We start from the raw sequence: 26187 nt of genomic DNA, 5'->3' as shown, positions 1-26187 counted from the left end.
AATGCTGTAGCTTGACTTCAGAATAAATCATCCACTTACAAAAATACTGTCACTTATACGGCTGCTGGTCATCCTGCCGGTTTTACCAGAACTTTAAAAAAAGCCAACTGAAACCATTGCTAGAGCGTTTTTACGGGGGGGGGGGGGCAGAAAACTTTGGAAGGGTGAAAATGAGAACAGCAGGATGGAAGGTCATTGCAAATGAAAGGATCCAAAATACCCTTTTCTAACAGTTTTATTATTAATATCAACTGACCTAATTTTATTTAACAGCTTCGACTGTTGTGTGAGTGAGTGCAGAAAGGTGTTAGACACAGGTGTGTCATGTGTGAACAGACAGAAGCCTGCCATTGGCTAGAAAAAATCCCAATACATTTCTGTGGGTGGACCAATACAAATAAAAAAGCAACAAACACAGAAACATTATCAAAATAGTTCCATGTTTTATAGCTTTAACATCAAAAGAGAACATTTTGACCTGATAAACATTTCATTTTACATTTACTTTCAGGCTTTGAACAGAGATTTTATAAAGGCACAAACAGTTTATGTAAACATGAACAAACTCATGAATAAAAAAAAGAAGACCCCAAAAATAATCAAAGAAAAGTTCACAAATTTTCTTTGCATTGCAGTACATCAGCTTCAATATTTACAATCAGGGCGGTTTTATTTAAGGCCCTGTTACTCTGTCTTAACACACCAAACCATGTCTTGTTTAGCACAACAAAACATATTTATTCCTCATCTATAATACATTTTCTGCTATGTAGTTTTCCAAACTACTTATGTAGGAGGTTTGTTTTTTCTTGTCTGGATCCAGTTAAAGCTCTGAAACTACCCACAACACCATTGGATGGACTCTTGAAAGCAACATTCCTGAAAGAGCGATTATCTTCAGCTCCAGCGGATTTTTCAGCAAAAACAAAATAAATACTTTTCTTACTGGAGATCAGTGCATGTTAAAGTCTCAGATCACATGACCACCTTCTATACAAAGACAAACCATGAACCTGTACACAGCACAAGTGAAAGAGTCAAAGGTCTGATGGCAAAGCACCTAAAATCAGATGAGTGAGCTAGTTATCAGCCAGAACCTCAAACAGGAAAATGTGCATTTTAAACAGTGACAAGGTGTGTAGTTAACCTCCAAAATGATGAGTTTGATTAAAAAAAAACAACAGAAAAGTCTCTAAAAAGAGAAAAAAGAAGCGCCACCATAAGCTCATCAATATTTACCCCTGCAAACCTCAAAATATGTGGTTGCCAAGAAACATCTTCCCGCTCATTTCATCTTCTCTTAAAACCCCTGCAGTTGTGCTGCATGCTGGGGCTTGTTTTCACCAGCTTTAGCTACTCTTCTTGTCACTCCTCTCATGATCGCTATGACAACAAGACGAGGACACCAGTAAGGAGGCTCCGGAAAGACAGAGATTTTGCAGACTGTGCGTTTTTTTGGTTTTTCTCCTAAAATTTGATTGTATACTGTTAGTGCATGCAGTAAACCAGCTTCATAAATGCTTCCAATTATATAATAACTAGTTTGCAGTCTGTGTTGGATATATTTAAAGACGCCAGGACTTGATTATTTCAAACTTCAGGCTGTAAATATTTGATTATATTTGTTTGATGTTAGTTCCCTTTGAAAAGAAGCACTTTGCAACCTGCACATATGAAAGAAACGCAACCTTAAATTTAGAGGACTGGTATGATTAAAATCATTTCATAGTCATAAGTCATAGGGAAAAAAATCATAGGAAACTCAGTGAGTTTGAATTAACGTCAAAGCAAATAACCCTTGTGCTATCCTATGACCCCCCCCTTACATTGACGTGTTCTCCCTACCATGACAAAGGTCGAAAAATGTCATGTAATCCATGGACGCCAGTGAAGATCACAAATCATTGAAGTGGGTCTAGATGACCCCACTCCCAATGGTAAAGTGCCTAGGATAGCACAAGGGTTACAGAGTGTTTGAGCTCATCAGAGTGTCCGTCTGTGTTTGCTGGAAAAGCAAAGCTAAATAAGTGTATATGTGGATGACAAAAGCATTTTTAGTTTAAAACATTGAGTAACAACATTCAGCCTACAATTCTGCTTAAATGCTTTAATAGTTGAGAAGTTAGAGTGAACACTTCAATGGACAAAAACGGGTTTTGTTTGACCCATGTTTCATTTATTTGCTCTATTTTCAAAATCCTGTTCACATTAAATAAAATTGTATGTAACTTACTCAGTTCTTAAACGTTACAGTTTGCTCACATTTTAATCATTTAAAGTTTGTGTCCTTAGGTCAAACTTTGACGCAATTTCATTTTTTTTTTTAAATATACACATGAATTTAAAGTTACTTGGGCAAGGTAGCTTATCAACAGCTCCCTGTCCCTCTTGTTGGGTTCAACTTCAGAAAAATGACTATTGGGAATAATTAAAAAAAAATATGTAGTCAGTAATGAGAAAAAAGAAAAGATAAAAAGAACAAGTAGGAAAAATGTAAAAAATGTAGTCATTTTAGCACGAACTGGTTCTTAAACCCAGTTCCAGCAGTAATCACAGGACAAACATAGATGTTCAGAATGAAAAGTTCTGCCAAAAAACAACAAAACCCTCCGCTGTATTTCAAGTGTTTTCTATCACAGAAGCTCCACCCACCTGGCACAGGCAGTGAGAGTAATCCGACCACAGAGGCTTTTCTTTGGTACGTATCATTTTGACTCAGACTACTGAAGGTCCACGTGGGTGGCTGTGCTCGTGCGGTCACCCGTGTGCATAGATGTTTGGATGTTCTCGGATTTCCACCGCGTAGATAAAAAGTCTATCAGCTTTTCTCCAGAAAACATTTTCATTTTAGCTAAAAAAACCAACAATGTTTGTCAGCAACAAATGAAGCCGGATACGGACAGAAGGGGATCATTCAGCTGGGAGGGGTGTTCAAACAAATAAATTAAGTCCAAATTAGAATTTTAAAATCCAAATCTTGCGAGAATCTATGGTTTTATCAAAAAGCGTTGGGGATGTTGGGTTGGTTGATCGGTTGAAGACTTTTGGAGAACCCAACAGGATCCACCTGTGCTCTCCTTCCAGCATGAGTGGATCATGAAGAAACGAGTCAGTGGGATGTTTTGGCCTGAAAACAAAGAGAGCGTTATCAGAGAGGAGGGAATTCCTTCTTTATGAAGACCATTCATCTTATTTAGGGCTTAGTGTCTGCTGGAGTCTTTTCCTGGAATCAAGGTGCCGAGCTTAAAACCCAACGTTGAATTTAGCTAAAATGCAAATCAGAAACACGGTAATGAAAGAAGGATACTCTGTAGGAAATTACAGTGTTTCCTCGTTTATTGCTGTGGTTACATTCCATAAATAACTTGCGATAGGGGAAACCCACAAAGTAGGATTACAGATGTTTTAAGGCTTTAAAACCCTTCACTACACACTTTATGCACTTTTCTCAGACAGATATGAACATTTTCACCCTTTTCACAAAGTTCAAAACTTTGTAGAAAAGCAAGTTCATTCGTAAAGTTTTTTTTAGATTTGGCATTTTGTTCAGGAGATGTGACATGGAGGTTGATTGACAATCAGGACGCAGAGCACAAAACGTTGTCATTGTTGTACGCAGACTTCGATTTGTGTTCAATTCCCAGAGTGTGCAACAATGAGCTCCATCACCCACCATTCCCGCAATGTAGCCCCAAGTCTGGGACTCTCCGTGCCTGTCCCCAGCCCAGATGAAATACAGAGTCGTGTCTGGTGTGAAAACCTCTGCCAAGCCACCACTTTATGGCAACCCCAGAAAGGGATAAGCCAAAAGGTCAACAACAATGACAACACCGTGTCACATCTCCTGAACAAAATGCCAAATCTAAAAAAAACTTTGATTGCGAATGAACTTGCTTTACTACAAAGGTTTGAACTTTGTGAAAAGGGTGAAAATGTTCATATCTGTCTGAGAAAAGTGTATAAAGTGTGTAGTGATGCGTTGTAACAGTAAACCATCCTAGGCACTTTATCATTGGGAGTTGGGTCATCTAGACCCACTAGACAGTGCGCTGAACCTTTTTTCTTCAATGATTTGTGATCTTCACTGGTGTCCATGGATTACATGAAATCTTTCCACCTTTATCCACCTTTGTCATGGTAGGGAGAACACGTCAATGGAAGGGTGGGGTCATCTAAGATAGCACAAGGGTTAAAGCCTTCAAACATTTAGATTCTTGTAAAAAAAAAGTTGGCTTTCGTCTGTTGCGTGTTATTTCTTGGGATGTAACTCCTGCGGTAAATGAGGGACCACTGTAGTTTATTGACTGTTTCCAAAATAATTATCATAATGATTTTTTTATGAATGCAACCACTGGATATACACATGTAGTTTTGAGGATTTTCTACTGAAACAACGCGTTTACTTTTTGACATTATAACCCCATAACTGAACTTTTAACACTATAACATTACTGTTTTTATAAACTAAAATTAATGTCCTGACAACCACATAAATCCCTTCAACCATTGGTGAGTGTTCAAACATCAATCCACAAAACTACACAAAAACTTATATACACACAGAAGCACTAAGCTGTGTGAGATCATTTTACAAAGACAGGACTCAAAGCTGTGACACAGTTAACGTGTTCACACTCACTCACTCACTCACTCACTCACTCACTCACTCACTCACTCACTCACTCACTCACTCACTCACTCACTCACTCACTCACTCACTCACTCACTCACTCACTCACTCACTCACTCACTCACTCACTCACTCACTCACTCACTCACTCACTCACTCACTCACTCACTCACTCACTCACTCACTCACTCAGTGAAGCTGAAGAGTGAAGACAGTCTTTGTAGAAAATGTGTCCACATCAGTGTCAACAAGATGAAGGAAAAGATCTCAGACAGATAAACACAGACAACATCTGCCCGAAAGCTAAACCTTCAGCTGTTTTGGCTTTTATGGGTAAAAATTCTGTTCATGGGGGGCAGGGCACCAGTGTAAAAAAAAAAACTATTGCTGAGAGCATTTGTGTCAAACGTTGGTTTCCTGTTCTTCTATATAAAGGAAGTGAAACAGAATTCAACAACAACTTCAGAAACCAAGCCAATATCACTCACCCAAAGCCTGTTTATGATCCGTTTACATATACAAAAATACACTTCTGTATTCTCACTGATGTGATGGGTCAGTAAAACTATTTTAATTTTAAATATTTATCTAGAATTGTTACCGTTACCACGATTTGGAAACATTTCAGGAAGTCAGACATTAACTTTGTTTACTGTTAGTTCAAAGGAGGTAGTACTCAGGCCGTCCCTGCAGGTAAAAATGCTTTAGTGTCAGCATGAAATCACCACCTGTATTACTTACCAGCAGTTTGTGAGGATATCAGTACGGTGACTCAACCCTAAAGAAAAAAAACAGACAAAAAGAAGCAGAAAGAAGCAGAAAACAGTGATTAGAAATGACAGAGTCAGTAAAAATGTCAATGTCAACAGATGGGGAGGAATGGTGACTAACAGACAACATGCGGACATAAACAAGATGCAACCCAAGCAAATGCAATACGGGACGGTCTTTTTTACCAGCATCCCCCCTTTTTTTAACATAATATTCAGATGATTACTCCTATGAGTCCTATAGGCCTGGTTGGATTTCATAATTGCAGACTCGGCTAAATCCTAGGCTAAAACCTCAACACCGCCTTGCAACTCCAAGCTAACATTAGCGTTGCAACAAAAATAGTGGGCTATACCGTTTTGGGCCAGGTGCAGGCTCAGATGAGGAAAATGAATCTATTTGTCAGCAAGTGGGGAGAACCTTTAAGCTTATACCTTCGGGGGTCTCACAGGTGGTTCAGGCAGAGATTTTTTCACTGAATGACCTCACTGATGAAACCCTGTATTTTATCTGGGAAGGGTCTTGCCCAAGGACCCACGCTAGATTAGGCTCATTGCTCCTCCTGGGGATCGCTTTCTCTGCTAGTGGATGCATCATCTACCATGAGAACAATGCCTCAAGAACATGGTAAAAAAAACAAACCAGCCAAACACACAGTTTTCATTAGAGTGGGTCTTTAACATCTTCATATTTATTTCTCCTAACTCAGATTCCCAAGATGAGCTTTTATTTTTTATTTTACTCACTAGTTTGTTCGTTTTCAGTAAAAAACAGTAAGAAATTGCTCTACTTTTCAAAGCACTATAGTGCAATAACACAAATCCAACACACAAAACATCAGTCCCAAACCATAGCCAGACCAACTGGATATGGGTTCTACCGTCTAGACAATCATGTGTCACCACTAAATCAGTCAAAAACCAACAGGAAGCTGAAAGTGACTTTCAAACACACGTACGTTCAGTGGCACGCTGTCAGTTCAGCTGCAGTAAACTATTCTTTAAAAGCACTAGGAGGAATGACGACCATCAAAGGGAATCACGTGTCATTTTTAAACACATGTGGAGATTACCAGCTAAAAAAACCAGGACCTACACACCGTAAACAGACTCAACTTTTGAGGTTTCAGCTCAAACTAAATATATCTTTAAAGACCGACTCGAATGAAAATTTAACTTCTGGTATTTTTAACATATTTTTGTTTCATTTTTCTCATGATGGAGGACAGGTATAAAGAAAAGGAAGATTAAAAACTGCATTTATGATTATTTCTTTATTTAAATTGTTGTAAATCAGGTATGCTGTTTGAAAAAGGCGTACTTTTGAAATCAAAACCACAATGGGTGGTCCATGAGCTCTGCTCTATTCTGATGCTTCCACTTATAGGCGACAAGATCCAAGTTTGTCTCTGCTTTCCTGGTCTGAGCGCCCATCTAGCTTAAAACTGTACGGCTGGATAACTCCAATATTGCTCACCATTTTTGTTGCACTGGTAACGTTATGTTGGGGTGGTGAAGCGCTGTAAGCTAGCAAAAGAATGTATAAACAGAGATTGGTAATGGGAAGGGGGGTGGGGTTACTCTGCATCAACAGTCCTGTTTTACTAGCTAAATAAAAATGGCACAACTACATTAAATATATTAAATATACATATATATACATATATATATATATATATATATATATATATATATATATATATATATATATATATATATATATATATATATATATATATATATATATATATATATATATATATATATATATATATATATATATATATATATATATATATATATATATATATATATATATATATATATATGTATGCTTTTAATTTAGGTACAATGATGATCACAAAGGGTCTTTAAAGATGAGATATGACTCTACCTGTCATCTCAACAGTACTTTACAAAAGTGCAGGATTCATTTCCCTACAACTCCAACACACGATGAAGCACTGAAGCCTTGTGATGGAATATCACCTGGCCTCCAGCCAAGCTTGTATATCCTCTTTATAAAGAAATGTGGACTCCAATGAACAGGAAATAACCTTTCTAGACCAAACATATAATCAGCATTTACTCTTTGTTGAGTCACTGAATGTTATCACTAAAAGCATATTTAGCCACTGCTAAGAGGCTCAGGGTTCATGCATGTAAAGAATGAAGAAATTTAATGAATGAAAAAGTTCTCTATTTTTTCCTGTGTGGAAGGTCACTAACATCAGCACTCATCCAAAGAGAATAAAACAGAAAATGAACTTTCCAGTAATTCCAGTAAAGAATTTTCAGATGAAAGTTGTATTTTTCGGGCAGAAGGCTGCTCATGCAGCCTCTGCAGCTTTTGGCGGATAGACCTGAGCTGTAGTTACAGCTGGATCACAGGAACTAAATGAAAAGCTCCAATGTGGGTGACCCGAGGGAGACAAGTGTGGACATGACACAAACATTCCTGCTGTCTCTTTCAACTCAAGCCTCGCCCTAAAAACAAGGTATGTTCTCCGACTGCCACAACATTTTTAAACTCTGCTTCAAGTCCAAGCAGTTTGCCACATTAAGGGCCGCTAAATACTTTTTAAAAATCCTTATTGCTTTTAAAATAAGATTTAATGTCGATCTAATGTTATAGTTTAAAAAAGGCAAAAACCTTTGAGAAATAGTTCAAAGAATGTTTTCTTCAAATTAAAAAAATGAACACTGATAAAAGAAAAGCAAACACAAAGTCATCTGAGAAAAGGATAAGGGTGGAGAGCATCAAATATCCAAGTTGTAATTACAACCAGGAACAGATTTTCCCACCTGGTTGCTTCCTGGCAAGAGGAGATGGAGAAGGATTTATGAAAGACTGCATATGAGGCTGACCAGGTGTCATATTCACTTTTTTTTTTTTGACTGACTGGTAAAAAGAAACTTTTCAAAACAAAAGTTCTTCAAAAACACATTTTCTTCATCTATATTTCAGTCAATGCTCCAAAATTTCTTAATTACACAAAAAACGCACATTAAGCTTATACATGAACTTCAGCTAAAGTGTTGTTTTTTTGTGCTTTGTCAGATTCATATAATTAAAATGTATGCTTTTTTATATTCAAGAAGGTTGAACTCAGTAGTTTGACCCACTAAGATAATGTGAAACTGTGGCTTCAGCAGCTGTTGACTGATCTTCCTGCAGTTGCAAACATGTCGTATCTGTCGTAATCTACTACAAATGTCAGCAGGGGTTTTACCAGACTACCTTCAGAAGATAGAAACTATTTTGTATGGGGAGATGTTTGCAAAACATATTTTACAAAGAAAGAGAACATTGAAAAATTGTATTTTATAAGACCGTCCAAGCTTTTACAAATGAAAATTCTCTTTTCTTATTATTTATGACAATAATCAATTCCACATTTTTTTAAATGCCTAAAATCCAGAAACCAAAACCTTTGTTAAACTAAGAAAAAGACATTTAGATGCTAATTAAAGAAAAATTAGCTTAAAAAATTAAAAAAAAAAGTTTTTGAAAACATTTTTCATCAAAAGATGGAATGAATCACAGTTATTTTCCCTCTGTAATATAAAATAAACATGTAATATGATTCTTATTCTAAAACTAAAAAAACTGGTAAAACTAGAATAACTGTCTTATCATATGTTAAAAAAACGGTTTTAATACACCTTTTAAAATGAATTAGTTATTAGGAACTATATAATTGATATTTATTTAAATGTATTTGGAAAATGTGTAAGTTCAAAGTACAATAGGCAGCAAAACAGAAACTGACAAAATAAAGAGCAGCAAACAAAACAAAACAAAAGTTGCATTTGAATGATTCAGCAGATGGCCTCGCATGACAACCGCAGATAACGCTCCTATCTTCAATTGAACTCTTTAGCTTTAGCACAATCATGTGGGCTCTCCCATTTTATCTCCTCATCTGCATTTCACAAAGTAAAAACATACATTGCTACAATTTGCTGCACAATCTTACCGCTGGCACATATTTATCCAAAAATGAATGGTTATCATTAGTGAGCTTCATTTAAGACAGTGGGAAATGTTGGAACTTTAACTCTATTTAAGTACAAACTTGGAAGACAAACGCAAAAAAGAAATACTAGCTATTACATAAAGTCAAATACCATCACATCACCAATTTTAAACCTCTGATAGCAACTTTTTAAAGACATTTGAATGTTATAACATACAATTAAATGTTCAGATCAAAACTGCTCTGTGACAGATGTCCAACCAATGAGTCTAAACCTAGTTTACTTAATCAGCAGACAGACATTTGGGCTGCATTTCTCTGCCTGTTTTCATGGTTGATTTGGAAGGCAGCATGGGACACATTTCCAAAATAATTGGAATGTCAAATGCTTCCGACCTTTCATCCACTGACTGCATGCAACCCCCAACACCATAGCACCCTCCACCAACCCGAAAATGTGCTTCCAGTATCCTCTAGAAAATGTCTTTTTACCTTTAATACCAGCTATGAATCCCTATAAATGTTTTTCTTTCCAAGTTGTGATATTGGAAACTCAAACATAAAAAAAGGAATAAGTCATTTTTAGGGATTGTGGTGTATCATGTGATATTGGCCATTTTGTGCCCAACAGATTTGCTTTGACCCGTAATAATGTTGGGGTGTAGGCAACATTATTACATGAATGTTAGTACTGAAAAGGTTTGATTCTAACAGTTTGTCACATTAGCTTGGATGAGTTTTGTTTTGTAGTAGAGTTTTAGCTGTATGATTTTGTCGTTTTTTTGTTAGACCATGTATCCCAAGAGTCCCAATAACAATCTAAAGATCAGTTTCATCTGGTGCTTACATACTCACGGCTCGCTTGCTGCCGGCTTTCCTAAACCGTACTCCTTGCTGTAAAGATACAAAGAAAAACCCCTATTGTAAGAAAAAACAAAATCAGCTCATTTACGATGAATTAAAAAAAGTTTTTTTTTTTCTCTCAAAGGGTGGTATGTTTTACGGACAATGTTGTGTCTGTTGAACTGGAAAAACAAGATGTGTGTCTGTTTTCAATGGAAATTTCTTCACAATGAAGTCATTTCTGTAGAAAAGCTGTGTTTTTGTGTGAGGGCTTTAGTAAGAAAGCAAACAATGCGCACATTTTGACCAACAGCTTTTTATTTTTGCTTGCTTTTTTTTTTTCAAAAATAATCCCTATTGAAACCAACACTTGCTATGGTAAAGAGAGAAAACTTTGAACAGGAACTGTTGCAACAGCTCACTTAATGTTGCAGTTGGAAAATGAGGTAAATTGGATGCCGGTTTTTAACTTTCATTTGTTTTTGTGGTAAATGTTGCAATGCTTGCTTGTTTGGTTTTCCGGCTACTCCTTATTTGCGTCTCATGTTGCCTTCACACTGGGTAAACGTGGCGTGTTCGAGAACGCGGTTTCATGAAAGGTTTCATGAGCTAGTATCGGCAGAGATTGGGATTTGTCTTCAGTTTTCTTTTTTTTTTTACTATTTTAATAGCACATGTCTCTTCCACATACAGCGGGATAAAGCTTCATATGAAAAGTCAAAGCGGTTCAAATCTTGCTCCAGGCTTTTTATTTTCACAGATACATTCTTCTAAAATGTTTATCTTGTGTCAAAACCACAAACCACAATTTTTATTTTAACGTCTGCGATCAATTTTAAACCATTGGCACTTCCGTGTTTCAAAAAGGATGTGACCTCCACGTCACTACCAAATCCCCGATTGGTCACAGTGTTGTCGTGTTTTAGCATTCAATGAACACCGGCTCTGCACGTAAAGCCCACAACCTTCAACTTTTGCGGAACTTTGGGCGTTTACATAGGCTTTTCGTGGAAAGTGGCCACTTGAACGCCAATTGACGCAACCGGTGTGAACGCAGCTTGAAGAATAACTTGTGTCTCCCAGTCAAACATCTTAACACTTTTTTTAGGAGTTAATGTCAACAACCTTTTAGATCTTGTCACATTTCTTCTTGAAAACATAATGGGCTACAAAATTGTACTTTTTTGTTTGTTCGTAAGATTATCTGTTCTTTGCGTGCTGAAAACAGATTCAGACAGATTAGCTGGGAGGGTATGACGAGGAACTCTGTTGTTTTAGGTGTATCCCATAGATTTGCACACAGAAAGAGATAACAGGTAAGATAACAGCAGCCATTTGAGAAGCCAGCAGCACTGAACATGTTCAGCGGTTTATTCATACTTCGACAGTAATTAACCTCGTCCAATTTGTTTGAGGAAAAAAAGAGGAAAAGAGAAATAAAGAAACACATTTAGGAGCATTAAGGACAACAGAAGTATGTTTGCTTAGGAAACCTTAAAAAATGCTGCAGTGCCAACAGCCAAGAAGTTAAATTCCACTATGTTCCAAAAAGACAAATGTTCAAATATTTCTCTCAGCAAAGTGACCAACCGCTTTCCAAGGAACAGTGTGTTCCCCTTCAGACCTGCAACATGCAGACAGATTACGTAACAAAGTTCCTCTATCATCGCTGTGTTCAATTCTTGACAGAAACATAACACATTGCAGAAGAATGGCTTTTGAACAGGTGGGTGAGTAGCTGTGGGGTCCGGGAACGCTCTCAAAAGCTAAACCGGCGACCTCTGGAACACCACAAACTCCCAACGGTAGTGTTAGTCAAAGGCAGAGCAGCAGGTAGCTCAAAGCAGGTGCTTTAAGGACAGGACTTAAATATGTCTGTGGTTAGACTGGTTTCCTTTATCTTTACAAACATGTTTACAGGATGAATTTCCTTAGCAACACCCTGATAGAACAACGAAACCTTGTCCCAGTCGTCTGATATCTACATTTTCTGTTGATAAATCACTATAAAAATTTCACATAAAATATGTAAAAACTAATCTTAAAACATTATTTAAACTCCTGTAGCCATGAGCATTTAGCTTTGACTGCAGAATGATCATTGCATGTTGTACTTTGTACACAATCGGGCACCTTTACTGGGAACTAGAAATACAGGTTGTGCTGCTGTGTGAATCTAACATCTATTCAATGTCTACCACCCATAGTGGGCTGGGTTTGATCCAGTTAAGTGGAAAAAAGGTCAGGTTTAACTGTAATCAACTCCTGTTCTTTATGGAAATTAGTCCTATATGGACGCCACACACGAATGTTGAAATGAAACAGGATGTGGCTCAATAACAACACATGAGTGAAGACTTAGTCAGCCAAGTGTGCCCCCATGTTCTCACGATAGTCCTTACTGGAAATCCAACTTCTGCTCCCACATCGCCTTTACACAGATACTTTTCTAAGTGTGAATGCTAACAGAGGATAAAAATTAACATAAAGATGGTAAAGGTAAAGATGTGCTTCAGAAATGTTTCTTTCCTTTACACCAGAAAACAGTTTGACTGCTATGTGATAATAGGGGTTAATCACCCTTGTAATGTCCCTATGTATGTTCATTTTTATCAATCAGCATAATGTTGCAAAATGTCTTGGAGAATGCAAAACATTTCCACAAAGTTGACGGCACCGTGGAGGAACAGAATCACACAAAGTTCAGAAATTTTATAAACGGTAAGCAGAAAAAACAGTCTTCAACGCTAAAAATCTACTTCAAAAAGCTATGTACTACTTTATCCTGCCTTAAGCAATTCAAATTCCAATAAAAAAAATATATATATATATATATATATTTTTTTTTTTTTTCTTTCTCAAAAAACAAAGTATTTTTAGTGATCCTACTTTTTTATTCACCCTGGTGAACAATGCCTTACAGTCCCAATCTATCACTTTTAAAAATGGCAAAAGCAAGCCAACACCTTTGAGGAAGGGTGTCAGGTAACACACTACACATTAATAAAAGCCTTAGGGCAGCTAAAAAGGATTCCTTCCATAGGGAGAAAAGTAGATGCAAGTTCCCTGAACAAGAGGCACTGTGAAAGGCCAAATCCATTGAGGATAGTATAAAGTAGTCCAACATGGATTCAAACTTTTAGGAATAGTCAAGAGTACTTACGGCACTTTTGCTCGGCAGTAAAAAAATAGGCCAATGGCGATTCCAACTGCTAAAAGGCAGGCGATGACAATTCCTGCGATAGCTCCATCCGAGAGACCATCAATTATCTCCGCTGTCAGGGCAACAAAAATCAGATTAAATATCAGATTAATCTGAAATGCATTAGCAAATAAAAATGATGTGGGCTGTAAATGTTTGACTTGTGTTTTACAGTAACCACAAGGACATGAATCAGATTGCAGGAGGAAGATCTGTCACCATTTGTGAAACTGAAAACCTTCTTGAATTCATCAATGGAAAGATTTGACGGAAAGGCATTTCTAAATGAAGCAAGACGTGAGTTTTATATCCATAGACTGTGTAATTGTCTGGAATGGCTCAAAATCAAAATCATGTTAAGACCCATCGGCCAAAACCCTTGACGGACATCTGCGTTGCAAAGCCATTTTTGTGTCAGAATCAGCTGGATCCTACAGGAACGGTCATAGAGTTCCTGTAGGTCAAACCGCATGTGTTTTAATGGTGTCCTGCAATATCTCTGGTGTTAAAGAATTAAGGACAGATGCAATAATGAGCTCACCTTTGACACTGAGAACATGTGTAAAGGTGACGGTCTTGCCAGTCACGGGATTACGCGCTTCACATGTGTAAGTCCCTGAATCTTCAAACTTGGGCTTGTTGATGGTGAGCACATTTGATTTCTCAGAAACAGCTGTTCCGTTAAGCTTCCAGGTGAATTCGGACAGTGGGACGGATGAGGCCGAACAATTAAGAAGCACCGTGCCTTCTAGATCCACTTCCTTCACTCCCTTAATTGCAGCTTCTTCAGGACCATCTGGACATGAGAAATGTCAATGTTAACTTATTTCATGCTTTGTACAATTTCAAGCTAGAAAGTGTAAAAAAGAGAGGAATTATGAAAAGTTAACCCTTACAGAAGACCTCCAGCTTGTATTCTGCTTTCTCCTCACTAACAGGATTCTTGAGCTTGCACACGAAATTTCCATTGTCGTCTTTCTGGACTGGGTTGATAGCCACTGAGCTCATGTCACTGGAGAACACCACTCTGGGACTCGCAGAAAGAGGTTCGTTATTTCTCAGCCAGACGGTTTCCGTCACTTTGCCTGCAGATACCTGGCAACTTAGGTTAGCTGTGGAGTTGCCAGCAAACAGGGGGGGTTTTGGACCAGTCATTTGTGCACCTGAAAGGGGTTCTGCAATCATAAGAAAAGAAAAAAAATGTTATCTTTGAATAAAAAAAAAAAAGATTTTCTCTATTTCATTTAAAAAAAACAAAAACTGAATTTAACCCTTTAACTGGCGACAGCAAAAATAACACACTCTTTTACGCAAATAGCACAATTCCAACCAGTTTTGAGACATAAATTGTTGCATATCAGCACAAAGCTGCTTTTCATCACCTCACAATCTCCTGGAATAACATTGTATGCAGAAATGGTTGTGGAGTTACAGTTGCCAAAGATACGTTATTAAAGAGTTAGAGGTCAATCTCTAAATTTCAAACTCCCCCAAAACTACTGTTTTTTCTGGGAAATCTTCCGTCTATTAGATAAAAAATGTAATTCATAATGAACCATTTAGAATTACAAAAACTGTCTATAGCTTAGAAAATGATAATTCGTACACTGACACATCGAGACTAACTTTTTTGTCTTCTAAAGGCTTATTAGCATTGAGAGGTTTCCCTTCAACATCACTGACCAAATTTTAGAGTTTAAGTGAAGGTCTGTTATTGTTTTCCTTAACTCTTAACCTTTAGGCTACTACTAACTAACATCTTGCAGCATTTGCGTTGAAACAAAATGCTGACAATTTGGGGTTGTACACCTTTTTCATGGAAGTGTGTTTTTACAGACGTTACCTAACCCTTTAATATTGGAGCTCTCGCTGGTGACAGGAAATAACCCATGCTCTACTAACTCCTGTAATTTTTCTACTATTTGCAGAATTTACGTAATTCTGAAGCTGAGAAAAGCAGCTTTGCAAGGCTTCAGAATCCGCAAGAATTACAGATATCACATAAACAGACAGTTGAATGGTTATGGTTATAAAAAGAATGTCAACAATAAAGCTAAAGTTCCGGTGTTAAAGGACAAAGTGTTTAAATGAGAGCTGGACCAGGCGAGTGTGATGTCATACTTAGAAAATGCTTCATTTCCGGCTCCAATGACATAAAGCTAATTGAATCACCATTTTTATATGGATGCCACCATGTTGGAGCCAGGCGATGTCAGTAAGTGGTCTTAGTCAGCCTCAGTCAACGTTTTTATGGCAACCACTGTAGCCAATCAGGAGTGAGCTTCTTGGAAGGCTGCATCCCTACCACTTCAAAGCTGTCAACAAAACATTTGGAATGTTGGATGTGGGGGCCAGTGGGCACCACCCATTTTTATTGAGGCATTTGATTGGTCAATTTATAACTTGAATAAATTTCACACAAAAAACTGATATTTTTAACACGTTAAAAAATGTGTATGGATATTATGAGGAATAGAATGACTGAGTAATAGCTTTTTGTTTTTCTATAAAAGTCTATGGGATTTCTGCCAACATGGAGCCAGCGGGCACTTCCTGTTTTGGCTTGCGAGGGGGGAGGGGCCACTCAGTCCAGGTCTCATAATACAGTACAGTCAATGGTTTAAATGCCGTTAATCCAGGTCTGAAGCTTGAGTAGAAATGTTGTTTGGTGTAATAATTAAGGATTTTTTATACATCTAATGTCCTTTTTTTTTTTTAAATAAGCCGACTATATCAGAATAATATATAAAAAAAAGGTGAAGAAAAACCCGGATATATCTATCTTTTATTTTGTCACTTTAATGTTTTCATTCTTGGGTTTCACTCAACTGTTTCAACTTGCCAAATTCCTTGAGTCACCAAAACAAAATTTTAAAGCAACTTCGTGTTCATGCCAGCCCCCTTCCCAGTTTCAACAACACCCTCATGCCTACATCAGGAAAATGAAACTCATCAAGACACTATTGAACAATATCTCAGTTCCAAAGAAAGAAAAAAACTCTACCAACAACAGAAAGGATCCACCACCAAGAGAAAACAGGTTGAGTAGGGGAAGGAAGGATGTACGCTCTCTGTGTGCTACCAGACTCTTCTGCATGTCAAACTTCAGTTGTGGGTCATTGAGGATGTTCCGTGAAGCTAATTGAGACATTCATCTCATGCCTTTAAGGCATCTTGCACAAAAACAGGTTTCAGTTGGCTTTGTCTCACCCAACAGTGGTCTACCTTCCCCCACCCCTGTCCCATTCTTAAAAGAAAACAGTTTCAATGGTTTTTCTGCCTCTTTTTTTTCTTAAAATACATATATTTGAATCAATTGCTTCTAAAATTTATTTAGAATAGAGATCAATGAATCTTGGTTAAAGGTGCAATTTTCTACAATTGAATTGAATGTTTTCTTTTATACTTTTTCGAAGATAATAAAGAAAAATGTATAAACTTTAGTTTGAAAACAACAACAAAAAAACTGCAACAGCAGCTGCATATTACTCACCAATTACAGAGAACCTAACAGCAGAAGAGTTCCTGGCATTGGTGGTCTTGGAGTTCACAGCATTGCATTTGTAGTCACCAGCGGTCTTTCCAAGGCCCTGCTCTTCGATGGTCTTCAGAGTAAGGACAGGGCCGCTGTTCTTGATCTGCTGGTTGTTGTAGTACCAGGACAAGACGGCGTCCGGCTTGGAGGCGGCTGAGCAGGTCAGGTTGAAATCCTCTTTGGACTTGATGAATTCTGGAGGTTTGGCTGGGTTTATGATGACCACGTCCGGTCCGTCTGCAAGTCACACGGGGAGAGCACCGTAAAAATAAAAAACTCATGTTTTAATGTCTTTTCACTCAGCTGACATTGTTGTTTCAAACAGGTATTTCTTGATTTAGTGTTTGTTTATTGTTTGTTTGTGGCAGTTAGACGATGGTCTTGTTGGAATGCATAAGCGGACATCCATACGTATTTTGCATAATCCAACAAACTGGATTTGCCTGTTTGAATTTTTTTTTGCAAAACAAGGTCAAAGGTGACTTTTGACAACAGTAAAAAATGTATTTAAGAAAAATGTGGCTTTAAAGAAAAATAGTTTTTCTACAATTTATGAATAAATGTTTTAGCTTTCAAATGCTGGATCATAAAAATCATATCACATTCAAGAAATTCATTAAAATACTGATGTTTAAAAGGCAAAATGTTCCAACTTTCAATAAATCCGTCCCTGAGCTATGTTGACGTGCTCGTGATTAATTAACTACTGAGTTAACCTGCGGTTTGTGTGGCTTCATACGCCTTTCAGGTGAGCTATGCTGAAGGAGTGGAGCTGTGGGCCGCTGTGTACACAGAGTGGTTTCAGCTTGAAAACACTCTGCAAACACCCAACAATAACAAATGTAACTGCTGTGGCCGCAGACACCCTCTTGTCCACCTTATTTTAGCTACCTAAAGCCTGCTTTACTCTCCTATTTGTAAATTACAAAGAAAAAGACAGATTAAGTATTAATGACAAAAATGAGGGGCTCAGGTTAAACCTTTTGTTATCACACAGGCGTGGAGCTCCATCAGTCAATTGCAACATTTTCCACAGATGAGGACAAAGAGCTGAAAGCAATATGTATTTTAGTTCTAACCGCCGAGGCCGAAAAACGAGCAACGATGCCGGCTTACACAAACCAACAGCGTTATATCATTTAAGGGCCTATATCAGGCTTTTCTTAAGCCTTTCAGAGTAAATTACATCCACATATATGATCATATAATACCTTTGGTACATTTTTTAATGAAATATGGTTACTTTCACAGCTCATTTTCCTATCTGGAAGTAAGATGACTCAATCTCTGAGGCTCCGCCTTTCTCTCCCTCTGGGTGCCGCCCATTTTATGACGTCAACCTAGAGTTGGCTTGGCAGCGTCACTGTGTTTCCCCCACAAAAACAAACATCGCAACTTTTGCAAAGATGGACGCGCATATAAATGAAAGCGTTTTTGCCAATCACTGCTAGCTCCGTGGAGAAAGTGGAAGTGTGTTAACTTCCTGGAAGGGGCTGTTCCTCACTTTCATACGTTTGAATGTGAGCCCCCTCTGGTTTTCATGAATTGGGAGGGGCTGGTGCTCAGAGTGCAGATTCTTTAGAGAAAAACGGTTTGGGGTTGTTTGTTTGTGAGGAATAAACATTATAATTCACTTAAAAGCTCACAAAAGTTTATTTTGCATGAATTAGGCCCCGTAAGGAATCACTGTCAAGTTTTTCTATCCTTCATCGTCCTGTAAATAAACAGGAACAATGTAAAAATTTCAAAAAACCCACTCCGATCGTCTATTCATCTTTTATAAAGGCTTTCCTGGGGGTCTATCAATGATGATTTTGCAGTTTTTAGCCAAAAATCAAGGACAGTTTCTGCAGAGTAGCAGTAATTCATTACGTCATAGGCAGGACGGTTGGCATAGCACAGCATGGAGCTTGTGCCCCGCCCAGCATTTTTCTATGTCACAAATACGCCGTTTTTCAACGGCATTTTTGTCTGCTCCTGTTTCACAACAATTTAGATAGGTACCTCATTTTTTTATACTTATGTTTTCCTTCATCCATTAAATGCCACAACAACATATCAAAAAATACCAAAAAACTTGACTTTCATCAGAGTGGGTCTTCGAATATCAATGACTAGTGGTACTTACAGAAAACAGTGAGAGTTACAGGACGGCTCTTCTCACTCTGAAGCCCATTTCTTGCTGTGCAGAAGATAGGATTGGAGGAATCTGATCTGTATACATCTTTGATAATTAGCCTATTGAAGAACTCTCCCTATAATGAAAAAGGAAAAAATAACAGTGAGACAGATTATCGCTCCGAAAATTTTAAACCAAAACAAAATCAAGGCTTAAAATATTTTTTCTTAAAAATCCATTGAGCCCATTAGTTAAACATGTTTAAAACTCCCATAACATGAAAGAAAAGTTCTGCAACTTAGAAAAAAGAAAAATATGATCCACCCGTAGTAAAGCTTACAAAAGTTAAATCAATATAAATTAAGGAAAACAACAATTCCAAAAGGGAAATGCATCCAAAGATTTGACAAAGTTCTAAATCTTACTGAAAAACTGAGCCACCAGAGATATTATAGAAAGACATGTAAAATTCCTAATTTATAGTTTCGATCTCAGCACAGTCTTTAAAGAAATGTTCATGAAAATGTGGACACTGACAGTTGTTTGTGTGATGCGAACACCATCCACCACGATGGGACTGGAGCCGTTGGTCCAGACGAACTCCAGGAAGGAGCCTTGAGCAGAGCAGTTCAGAGACACAGTGCTTCCTTCCATTGCTTCAGTCACATTAGCAGTAATAATGACTCCTGACACCGGCTCTGCAGAAAGAGAAAAAAGTCAGCTAGAGCTCACACATGTAAGGGTCTACTGTATGCATAGTTAGTCTGCAGCGCTTTACAAAAGGACGTATAAGCAACTCTGCTGTCTTATATTTACTGCAGCGATTTACAAGTTTATTAAATCAAATCCTAATATTTAAAAGACCCACTTTGATCATCTTTTGAACTATTTCAAGGCCTTCCCAGTGGTCTTTTGATTATGATTGCACCACCTTTAAACCTTTAAAATTCGAAAATCTGTCTTTGCTTTCCAGGACGGAGTTTCAGGAAAATAGCAGTAGTTCCTTTAAAAATTGCCTCTGACTGTGGATGGTACTGTAGGTGCGGGGCAACCCCGCCCCCTTACCCTCACTCACTCCAATGCTATGTTCACGCTGGGCTCGGACACGTGCGTATAAGCGCGTCTCGGGCTTCCGCGTTGGGTCAGTTTTCTAGCTCTACAAAACACAGAGCCATTAAAATGCACATTAAAAATGAAACCTGTCGAACTTTGACCAATCAGACACTCAGGTTTGGTAGTCACGTGTGCCCCCTTTTCAAAATACTGAAGTGCCAACACTTGAAAAAAATTCTCATGGAAGAGAAATGAATATTTCACTTTGTGCCCTGCCAAAATTATATGACAAAGTCTTACATGTTTGGAATATAGTTGGGAAAGAACAAGCCTGGGGCAAGATTCACCAGATTTGCACCACTTTGGCATTTCCCACATCTTCCAACTGTGAGTACATGCATTAGTATCGGGTAGCGACAGTTCAGTGTGAACACCATATGGTTACAGTGCGTTCAAAAATGCCAGTTTAGCAGGTTCGTGAACATACGTCACATTCCTGAGATTCGTACATTACTGGTTCAAATAATGGCGAGCATTAATGGAGTTATCCAGCCATGCAGTATTGAGCCACTTGGGGGTTTAACCCCCATTCAAACTCCTTAATGTCAACCAGGGAGGCACTGGGTCCCAATTTTAGAGACTCAGCCACAGATTTGAACTCACAACATTCCAGTTTTAGGGCAGACACTCTACCACAAGGCCACCCAGCTGGCTTCCCGAAACATTTTCTTTGTAACAAATAGGATCTTTTTTTAAACGACATTTTTTTTCGTCCGCTCCTGATTCTCGATTCGTATAAAGCAATCCTCCAAAATGCAGTTTTTAACTTTAGTCTACTTGATAAATGTCTTCTGAATTTAGAAAAATGCCATAAACAAATGTTGAAAACACCAATAATTTGTTTTGGTTTTTTTGGAGTGGGTTCTTGACGTGTCTGCAGTTCTTTTGTGCGACGTAATGCCCTGATCCTGCAGGTACGATAACAACGCTCATAGACAGGTGGTTTCCTCCCCACTGATCTTATCTGGTCATCATGGCCGAACAGATCTGTCACAGTGGTATCCACTGATTCCCTCATCCAGTAGGAACTGAGAAAAACAGCTGCCATTTCAGCGGGTCTAAGCATCCACAAGCCTCAGGACTAATTTATTTCAAAAAGTGCGTTATAAACAACCCAAAATGTTCTTTGAGTTTATTAAAACATTCTCTCCCTTCTTTTTAAGTACGAACGGATACTGGAGCTTTACTCCATAATCGGCTGACTAAGGATGGAGATATCCACTGAGTTTAAAGGGAGAGGCAGCTTTGTGGAGGAAATCCAGCTCTAAAACGGGTGGAATTCCGTCAAGGTTCCCTTCAGAGTTGTGTCCTCCTATGCAGAAAGTCCTTTGTGCTTCTGGACCTTTGAAGCGAGCCGCATCCAGAACTGCCGGACTTGTTGCAGCTATCGATTCTGACGATTAAGGAACAGAAGGGGTGTGTGTGTGTGTGTGTGTGTGTGTGTGTGTGTGTGTGTAAGGAGTGGCACCAAGCTCTGACGGTGACCTTGAAGACTTCAGCTGCTTTTTACAAGTAGATATTTTGTAAATGATAGATTTTCTGCTGTTTCAAGCCAAAATACCACAAAATCTCCACAAAAAAATCTTTTGAGTATAAACAGAATTTGCTATAGTTGTCCTGTTTATTTAAACAATTCTAAGTTAGTTAGAACCTCGTTCACCTGTAACGATTTGTAAATTGCTTTACTGCGTTCCCTGATATTTTCAGGAAGATTTGCATTTTCTTTGAGAATGGATCTGATTATTTGGTTCTCTCCAGCAAAGTTTTCCTTTCAGTTTTATAACAGCAGCACAGTTTTTGCACAGTCAGTGTTTGTTAATAATAGCCGATGCACAAGAAACAAAAAATAGATTCCAAAATCTTTGGCAAAGAATCTGTGGCAAAAACCTTGAGATGCCATCAAATGCCATCATACTTAAAATCATGATTGTTCCTGAACAATCGAATGTTAAACCTGAAAAATAAAGAAACACATTTTCCTTCACTTGAAGTTACCGTTTTGTTTTTCCACTTCCTGCCATGAAAAATCTCATGCCGTATTTTTAGCCACCATGTCCTCCGGACATTAAAAATGGAACAGGTCAGCCTTAAAGGTCTGATGCTGCAGCGATGTGTGTAAGAGCCACGCCCTGAGGTATCCCAGCATGCTGATCTTCAATGAACGCCAATGAAAATGACGTTTTTGGTGCTTTTAACACATTTTTGTGGCATTTTTCTGAGGATGGAGGACTTAAAATCTAAGCACAAAATCGCATGTCTGAGTATTTCTTTATTCAAATCTTCCTGAATCAGGAGCAGAAGGAATAAATTCCGTTGGAAAAAGATTGTATTAGTGACAGAAAATTAACTAGTAATGTGAGGTTGGGGGATGTGAGGGGCTGTTAGATTGTGGGAGGGCTGCTAAATAAAGAGCTTTGATCAACAGTGAGGGGAAAGGGGGGTGGGGTTGCTTCATTGCCAACAGCACTGTCCACAAATCAGAGGCTAATTTCTAGTGAAATACTGCTGCTCTGCAGAAACGACGTAATCATAATTAAGATAAAAGATCAGAAGATGATCAAGTGGGTCTTTAAAATTGAAATTCGTCTCAAAGGTGAGTTTCTTTTAAGCCAGTTGCAGCACTGACAGTTTTACAGAGCACCTGACTTGTTCAGTTGGAGCTTTTAGCTTAAATAAATCCTTTTCAGATGAATATACAACAGGTATATGAGACCACTGGGGGGGGCTTAGTTTTGGCTGAAGGTAAATGAGGCGCAGAAGCATGATGGGAAAATAGGTGGGGATCAGGGCAAGCAGGAAGACTTTCATAATCTGGAGGGGTGGGGTGACAATCTGACTTTAAATTGTTCTATCAGAAACTAGACTTTATTCTAGCGCAATGCGCACACACACTACACATACGTGTGTGGGTGTGTGTGTGTGTAACTAAAGTACATAAAGTAGATGCACCACACCAAAATCTGAATGTAAACACTAAAAGGACTCACGCAAAACTCGCAGTTTGACCTCCCCAGCAGCGGCCTGTTCATCTCCCAGGATGCTGATGCTGTAATCTCCACTGTCCTTCACCGTCAGTCCGGTCAGAGTCAAGAAGCCGTTGGTGGCATTAAGGCTGGCTCTGCCCTTGTAAAGGTCTGCCACCAACACCTTTCCTGCTTTTAATCTAGCCACGATGTTCAAGTTTGTTCCGTCACTATAATTCCAAACGATGTCATCTGTGGCTTCAGTCTTTTTCAAAACTTTCAGGGTCACATTTTTCCCTAGAATGGCGTCCACCGGCCCGGGCGGCAGAACGCTCTGCCCGTGGCAGATGCCTGCGGAGTCACAGAGGAGAACGCGCATGTCACAAACTCACAGTTTCACAGTTTTGTTTTGTTTTTTCAATATAAAAAAGATTAGATTAGGAAGAGAAAATTATTATAATAGACAAAAAAATACATAAACAAAGAAAATACATAAACAAACAACAAAAGCTCACTAATGGATGAAGCGGTGATTTCTGTTTTACGCAGACTTACCGACATAAGAGAAGAGGAAAAGAAGACAGTTGAAGACGTGCAGATCCATCGTGGACGGTTCGAGTCTCAGCTAAAGACAGAAAGAAAAGCGGCAGTGAGTGAGTGGTTGAGGGAGGGAGTGAGTGAGTGAGTGAAGTGTACCTGCGGCTCCTAAAGGGGCACACCCAGAGACTGTGAGCGAGCGCGCGCGCGGACTCTTACACAACAACACATGGGATAAATATGTCATCTTTTTATTATTTTTTTAAATAAAAAATATAGATTTGAAACACAAGTGCTTTTTTTTACATTTTGTCCAACAATAATATATTTTTAAAAATGTAATAACATCATGCATTAATTGTCCGTGAAATGTTGCTGCCACCTACTGGCTTTACAGAGAACTACAGTTTTTGTTTCAATGTAAAGATTTCTGACCTCTGGCCATATAATAATAAACACGTAATATCAGTGACTTCACTTCTTCTATAAAGTGAAAAATTAAGCCATCAGATGGCAGTGGGATTAGAAAACACCTCCACCATTTCCTATTGTGGGAGAGTGTCACATGAATGGAGCTCCAGACCTTATGGAAGCCACCAGTTGTTAAAACTTTTCTTTGTGTTGAGAAAGCTTATGGCATACTTTGTTTTCCCAGTGAGAGCAATCCTATCCCACATTATCACACTGCCCCCACCAAAAGACTCCACTGCATCATTTCTAGACTTTTTTGGGCTATATGAGAATTTTTACAAAAGGCAAAAATGAAAGGCACATGGATTTGAGCAACGTTGATGTTTTTTTGTTTTTTTTTTTATTTGTCGTCACTGCTCTGTATTGTCTGCCTGAAGGAGGCAGTTCAAAGGTCAAGGTCAATCTTTCAAAATGACTTTTCTACGTTTTTTAAACAGAGGGAACTAATTTATTCTTTTTAGGTGCGGTAAAGGTTGGTGAATGATTTTTCCGGGAGTTTATGGTGACCTTCTGAAGTGCTTTTCTGTTCAAAGCTGAGCAGAAGGAGAACCAGGGACCGAAAATGTTCTCAGCAGAAGGAGAACCAGCAGTTTTTCACTCAGGAGATTTTTCTTCTTTCAAAGTCTGAGAAATCATTTTCTTAACTGGACCTTCTCCACCAGAGCAATGCTGCTGAAACAGCAGGTCCTGCTTGATGGCCACACCCAGAAACTCATGCAGGGTCACACCTCTCCATACAATGGCCGCCCGTCTCTTTTACCTCCCGATCTTTGGTCGTGATAGTTTCCAATATTTTCCACACCAGACCCAGAGCTGTTCCATTTCTTCCCAATAAAGAGACTAATCCCCCTCAGAAATGAGTCCAACCACCGAGGCGTCAACTGCAAAGTTAATCAGAGTGTTTCTGTAATGGGTAGTGGTGGAACTGTGGGTGTAGAGGGTGAGGAGTTCATAGCCCTTGGTGTGCACCTCACCTCACCTTCCAGTCCAGTGTTGCCAGATTGGGCGATTGAAATTGGATCCCACTGCTTCAGAAGACACCTGTCACCTGTGCTGTTCTTCTACCAGCAGAGGGCGCCAGAAGTGCTCACATACACAAAACAATACAATCATCAGTTCAGTGACGTGCGGTGAGGTTAATGGCTGGTGAGGCACTGACGTCATCAGTCAGATTTACAAACATATGAACCATACTGAGTAACTTATTCACCATTTAATTGACAACAGTTAACGTGTTTTGTTTAAAATATCATTTCAACGTGTTTTTTTTCATATACAAACTGCAGCATAGAAAAACAAACAAACGGTATTATCGTCTTACCTTTACTTGTAAATAAAGTCCATACGCCGCTCCTTCTGAAGAAAATGACTTGCCGCTTGCTATCACTTCTTCTATTATTTTTTAGCGTCATAATCTCAGGGCTCACTGGCGCCCCCTAACATGAGGCACGAGAACTGCTGGCCTCACCCAGCGGCTTTTTTGCCGGCGTTTAGCGCTCAGCACAAGAAACACGTCCCTCACATACAGTTATTTATAAAAACAAACACTGTACATTATATACATCTGCTAAATTATGTAAACTCAGCTCATATAGTACAAGTGATTGAACCGACATACAGAGAGACAGCAGTACCGTCTGACTGCATAGGTATTGCGCAATCCAAGGTGAGGCTCAGCGGGCTGGTGCCTCATCGCACGTCACTTTTTAGTATCTGAACGGCAAATGTGGAAATTCAGAAAGAAAAAACACCCAAAAATGGTACATTTAAATGGAAAATGACTGCAAAGCACAAATTACTGATTAAATATAATAATTGAATTCATTGTTTCTCTTTTCTTCCCATAATGACAGGTGAGGCTGTGGCCCTCCAGGCCTGGATAATGGCCTCTCCTGACTGCACGTCACTGCATCAGTTATACATTCATACAATAACTACAAACTTAGGATAATTAGACATAATAATAAATATTGCTTGAAAGGGAGTGGAAGGAAGCGAATTTATATAATCATTACACAATCATA

The 26187-nt window shown here is 38.6% G+C and overlaps 1 protein-coding gene across 4 annotated transcripts; it reads right to left on the bottom strand.

Annotated features, from left to right (window-relative positions):
• Nucleotides 1–421: 421 nt before the first annotated feature.
• On the bottom strand, nucleotides 422–23857 carry LOC101156181 (cell adhesion molecule CEACAM5). Of its 4 annotated transcripts, none has more exons than XM_023959797.2 (11): nucleotides 23711–23857; nucleotides 23180–23506; nucleotides 19617–19777; nucleotides 19089–19215; nucleotides 16919–17197; nucleotides 14322–14600; nucleotides 13967–14221; nucleotides 13387–13498; nucleotides 10228–10274; nucleotides 5372–5408; nucleotides 422–3127 (listed from the first exon to the last, which is right to left on the bottom strand). In XM_023959797.2, exons 1-9 carry the CDS (start codon nucleotides 23757–23759, stop codon nucleotides 10232–10234), a joined length of 1632 nt encoding a protein of 543 aa, XP_023815565.1. In that variant the 5' UTR covers nucleotides 23760–23857; the 3' UTR covers nucleotides 422–3127; nucleotides 5372–5408; nucleotides 10228–10231. The 4 variants fall into 4 exon arrangements, with proteins under 4 accessions (XP_023815565.1, XP_023815564.1, XP_023815562.1 ...); XM_023959796.2 differs by having other exon boundaries at nucleotides 10232–10274; XM_023959794.2 differs by having other exon boundaries at nucleotides 10236–10274.
• Nucleotides 23858–26187: the final 2330 nt, after the last annotated feature.

The sequence above is a fragment of the Oryzias latipes genome, chromosome 11 (assembly GCF_053564925.1).
Source record: "Oryzias latipes strain Hd-rR chromosome 11, Olatipes_Hd-rR_3.1".
NCBI classification, from domain to species: Eukaryota; Metazoa; Chordata; class Actinopteri; order Beloniformes; family Adrianichthyidae; genus Oryzias; species Oryzias latipes.
This window is presented reverse-complemented; position numbering and strand designations above follow the sequence as displayed.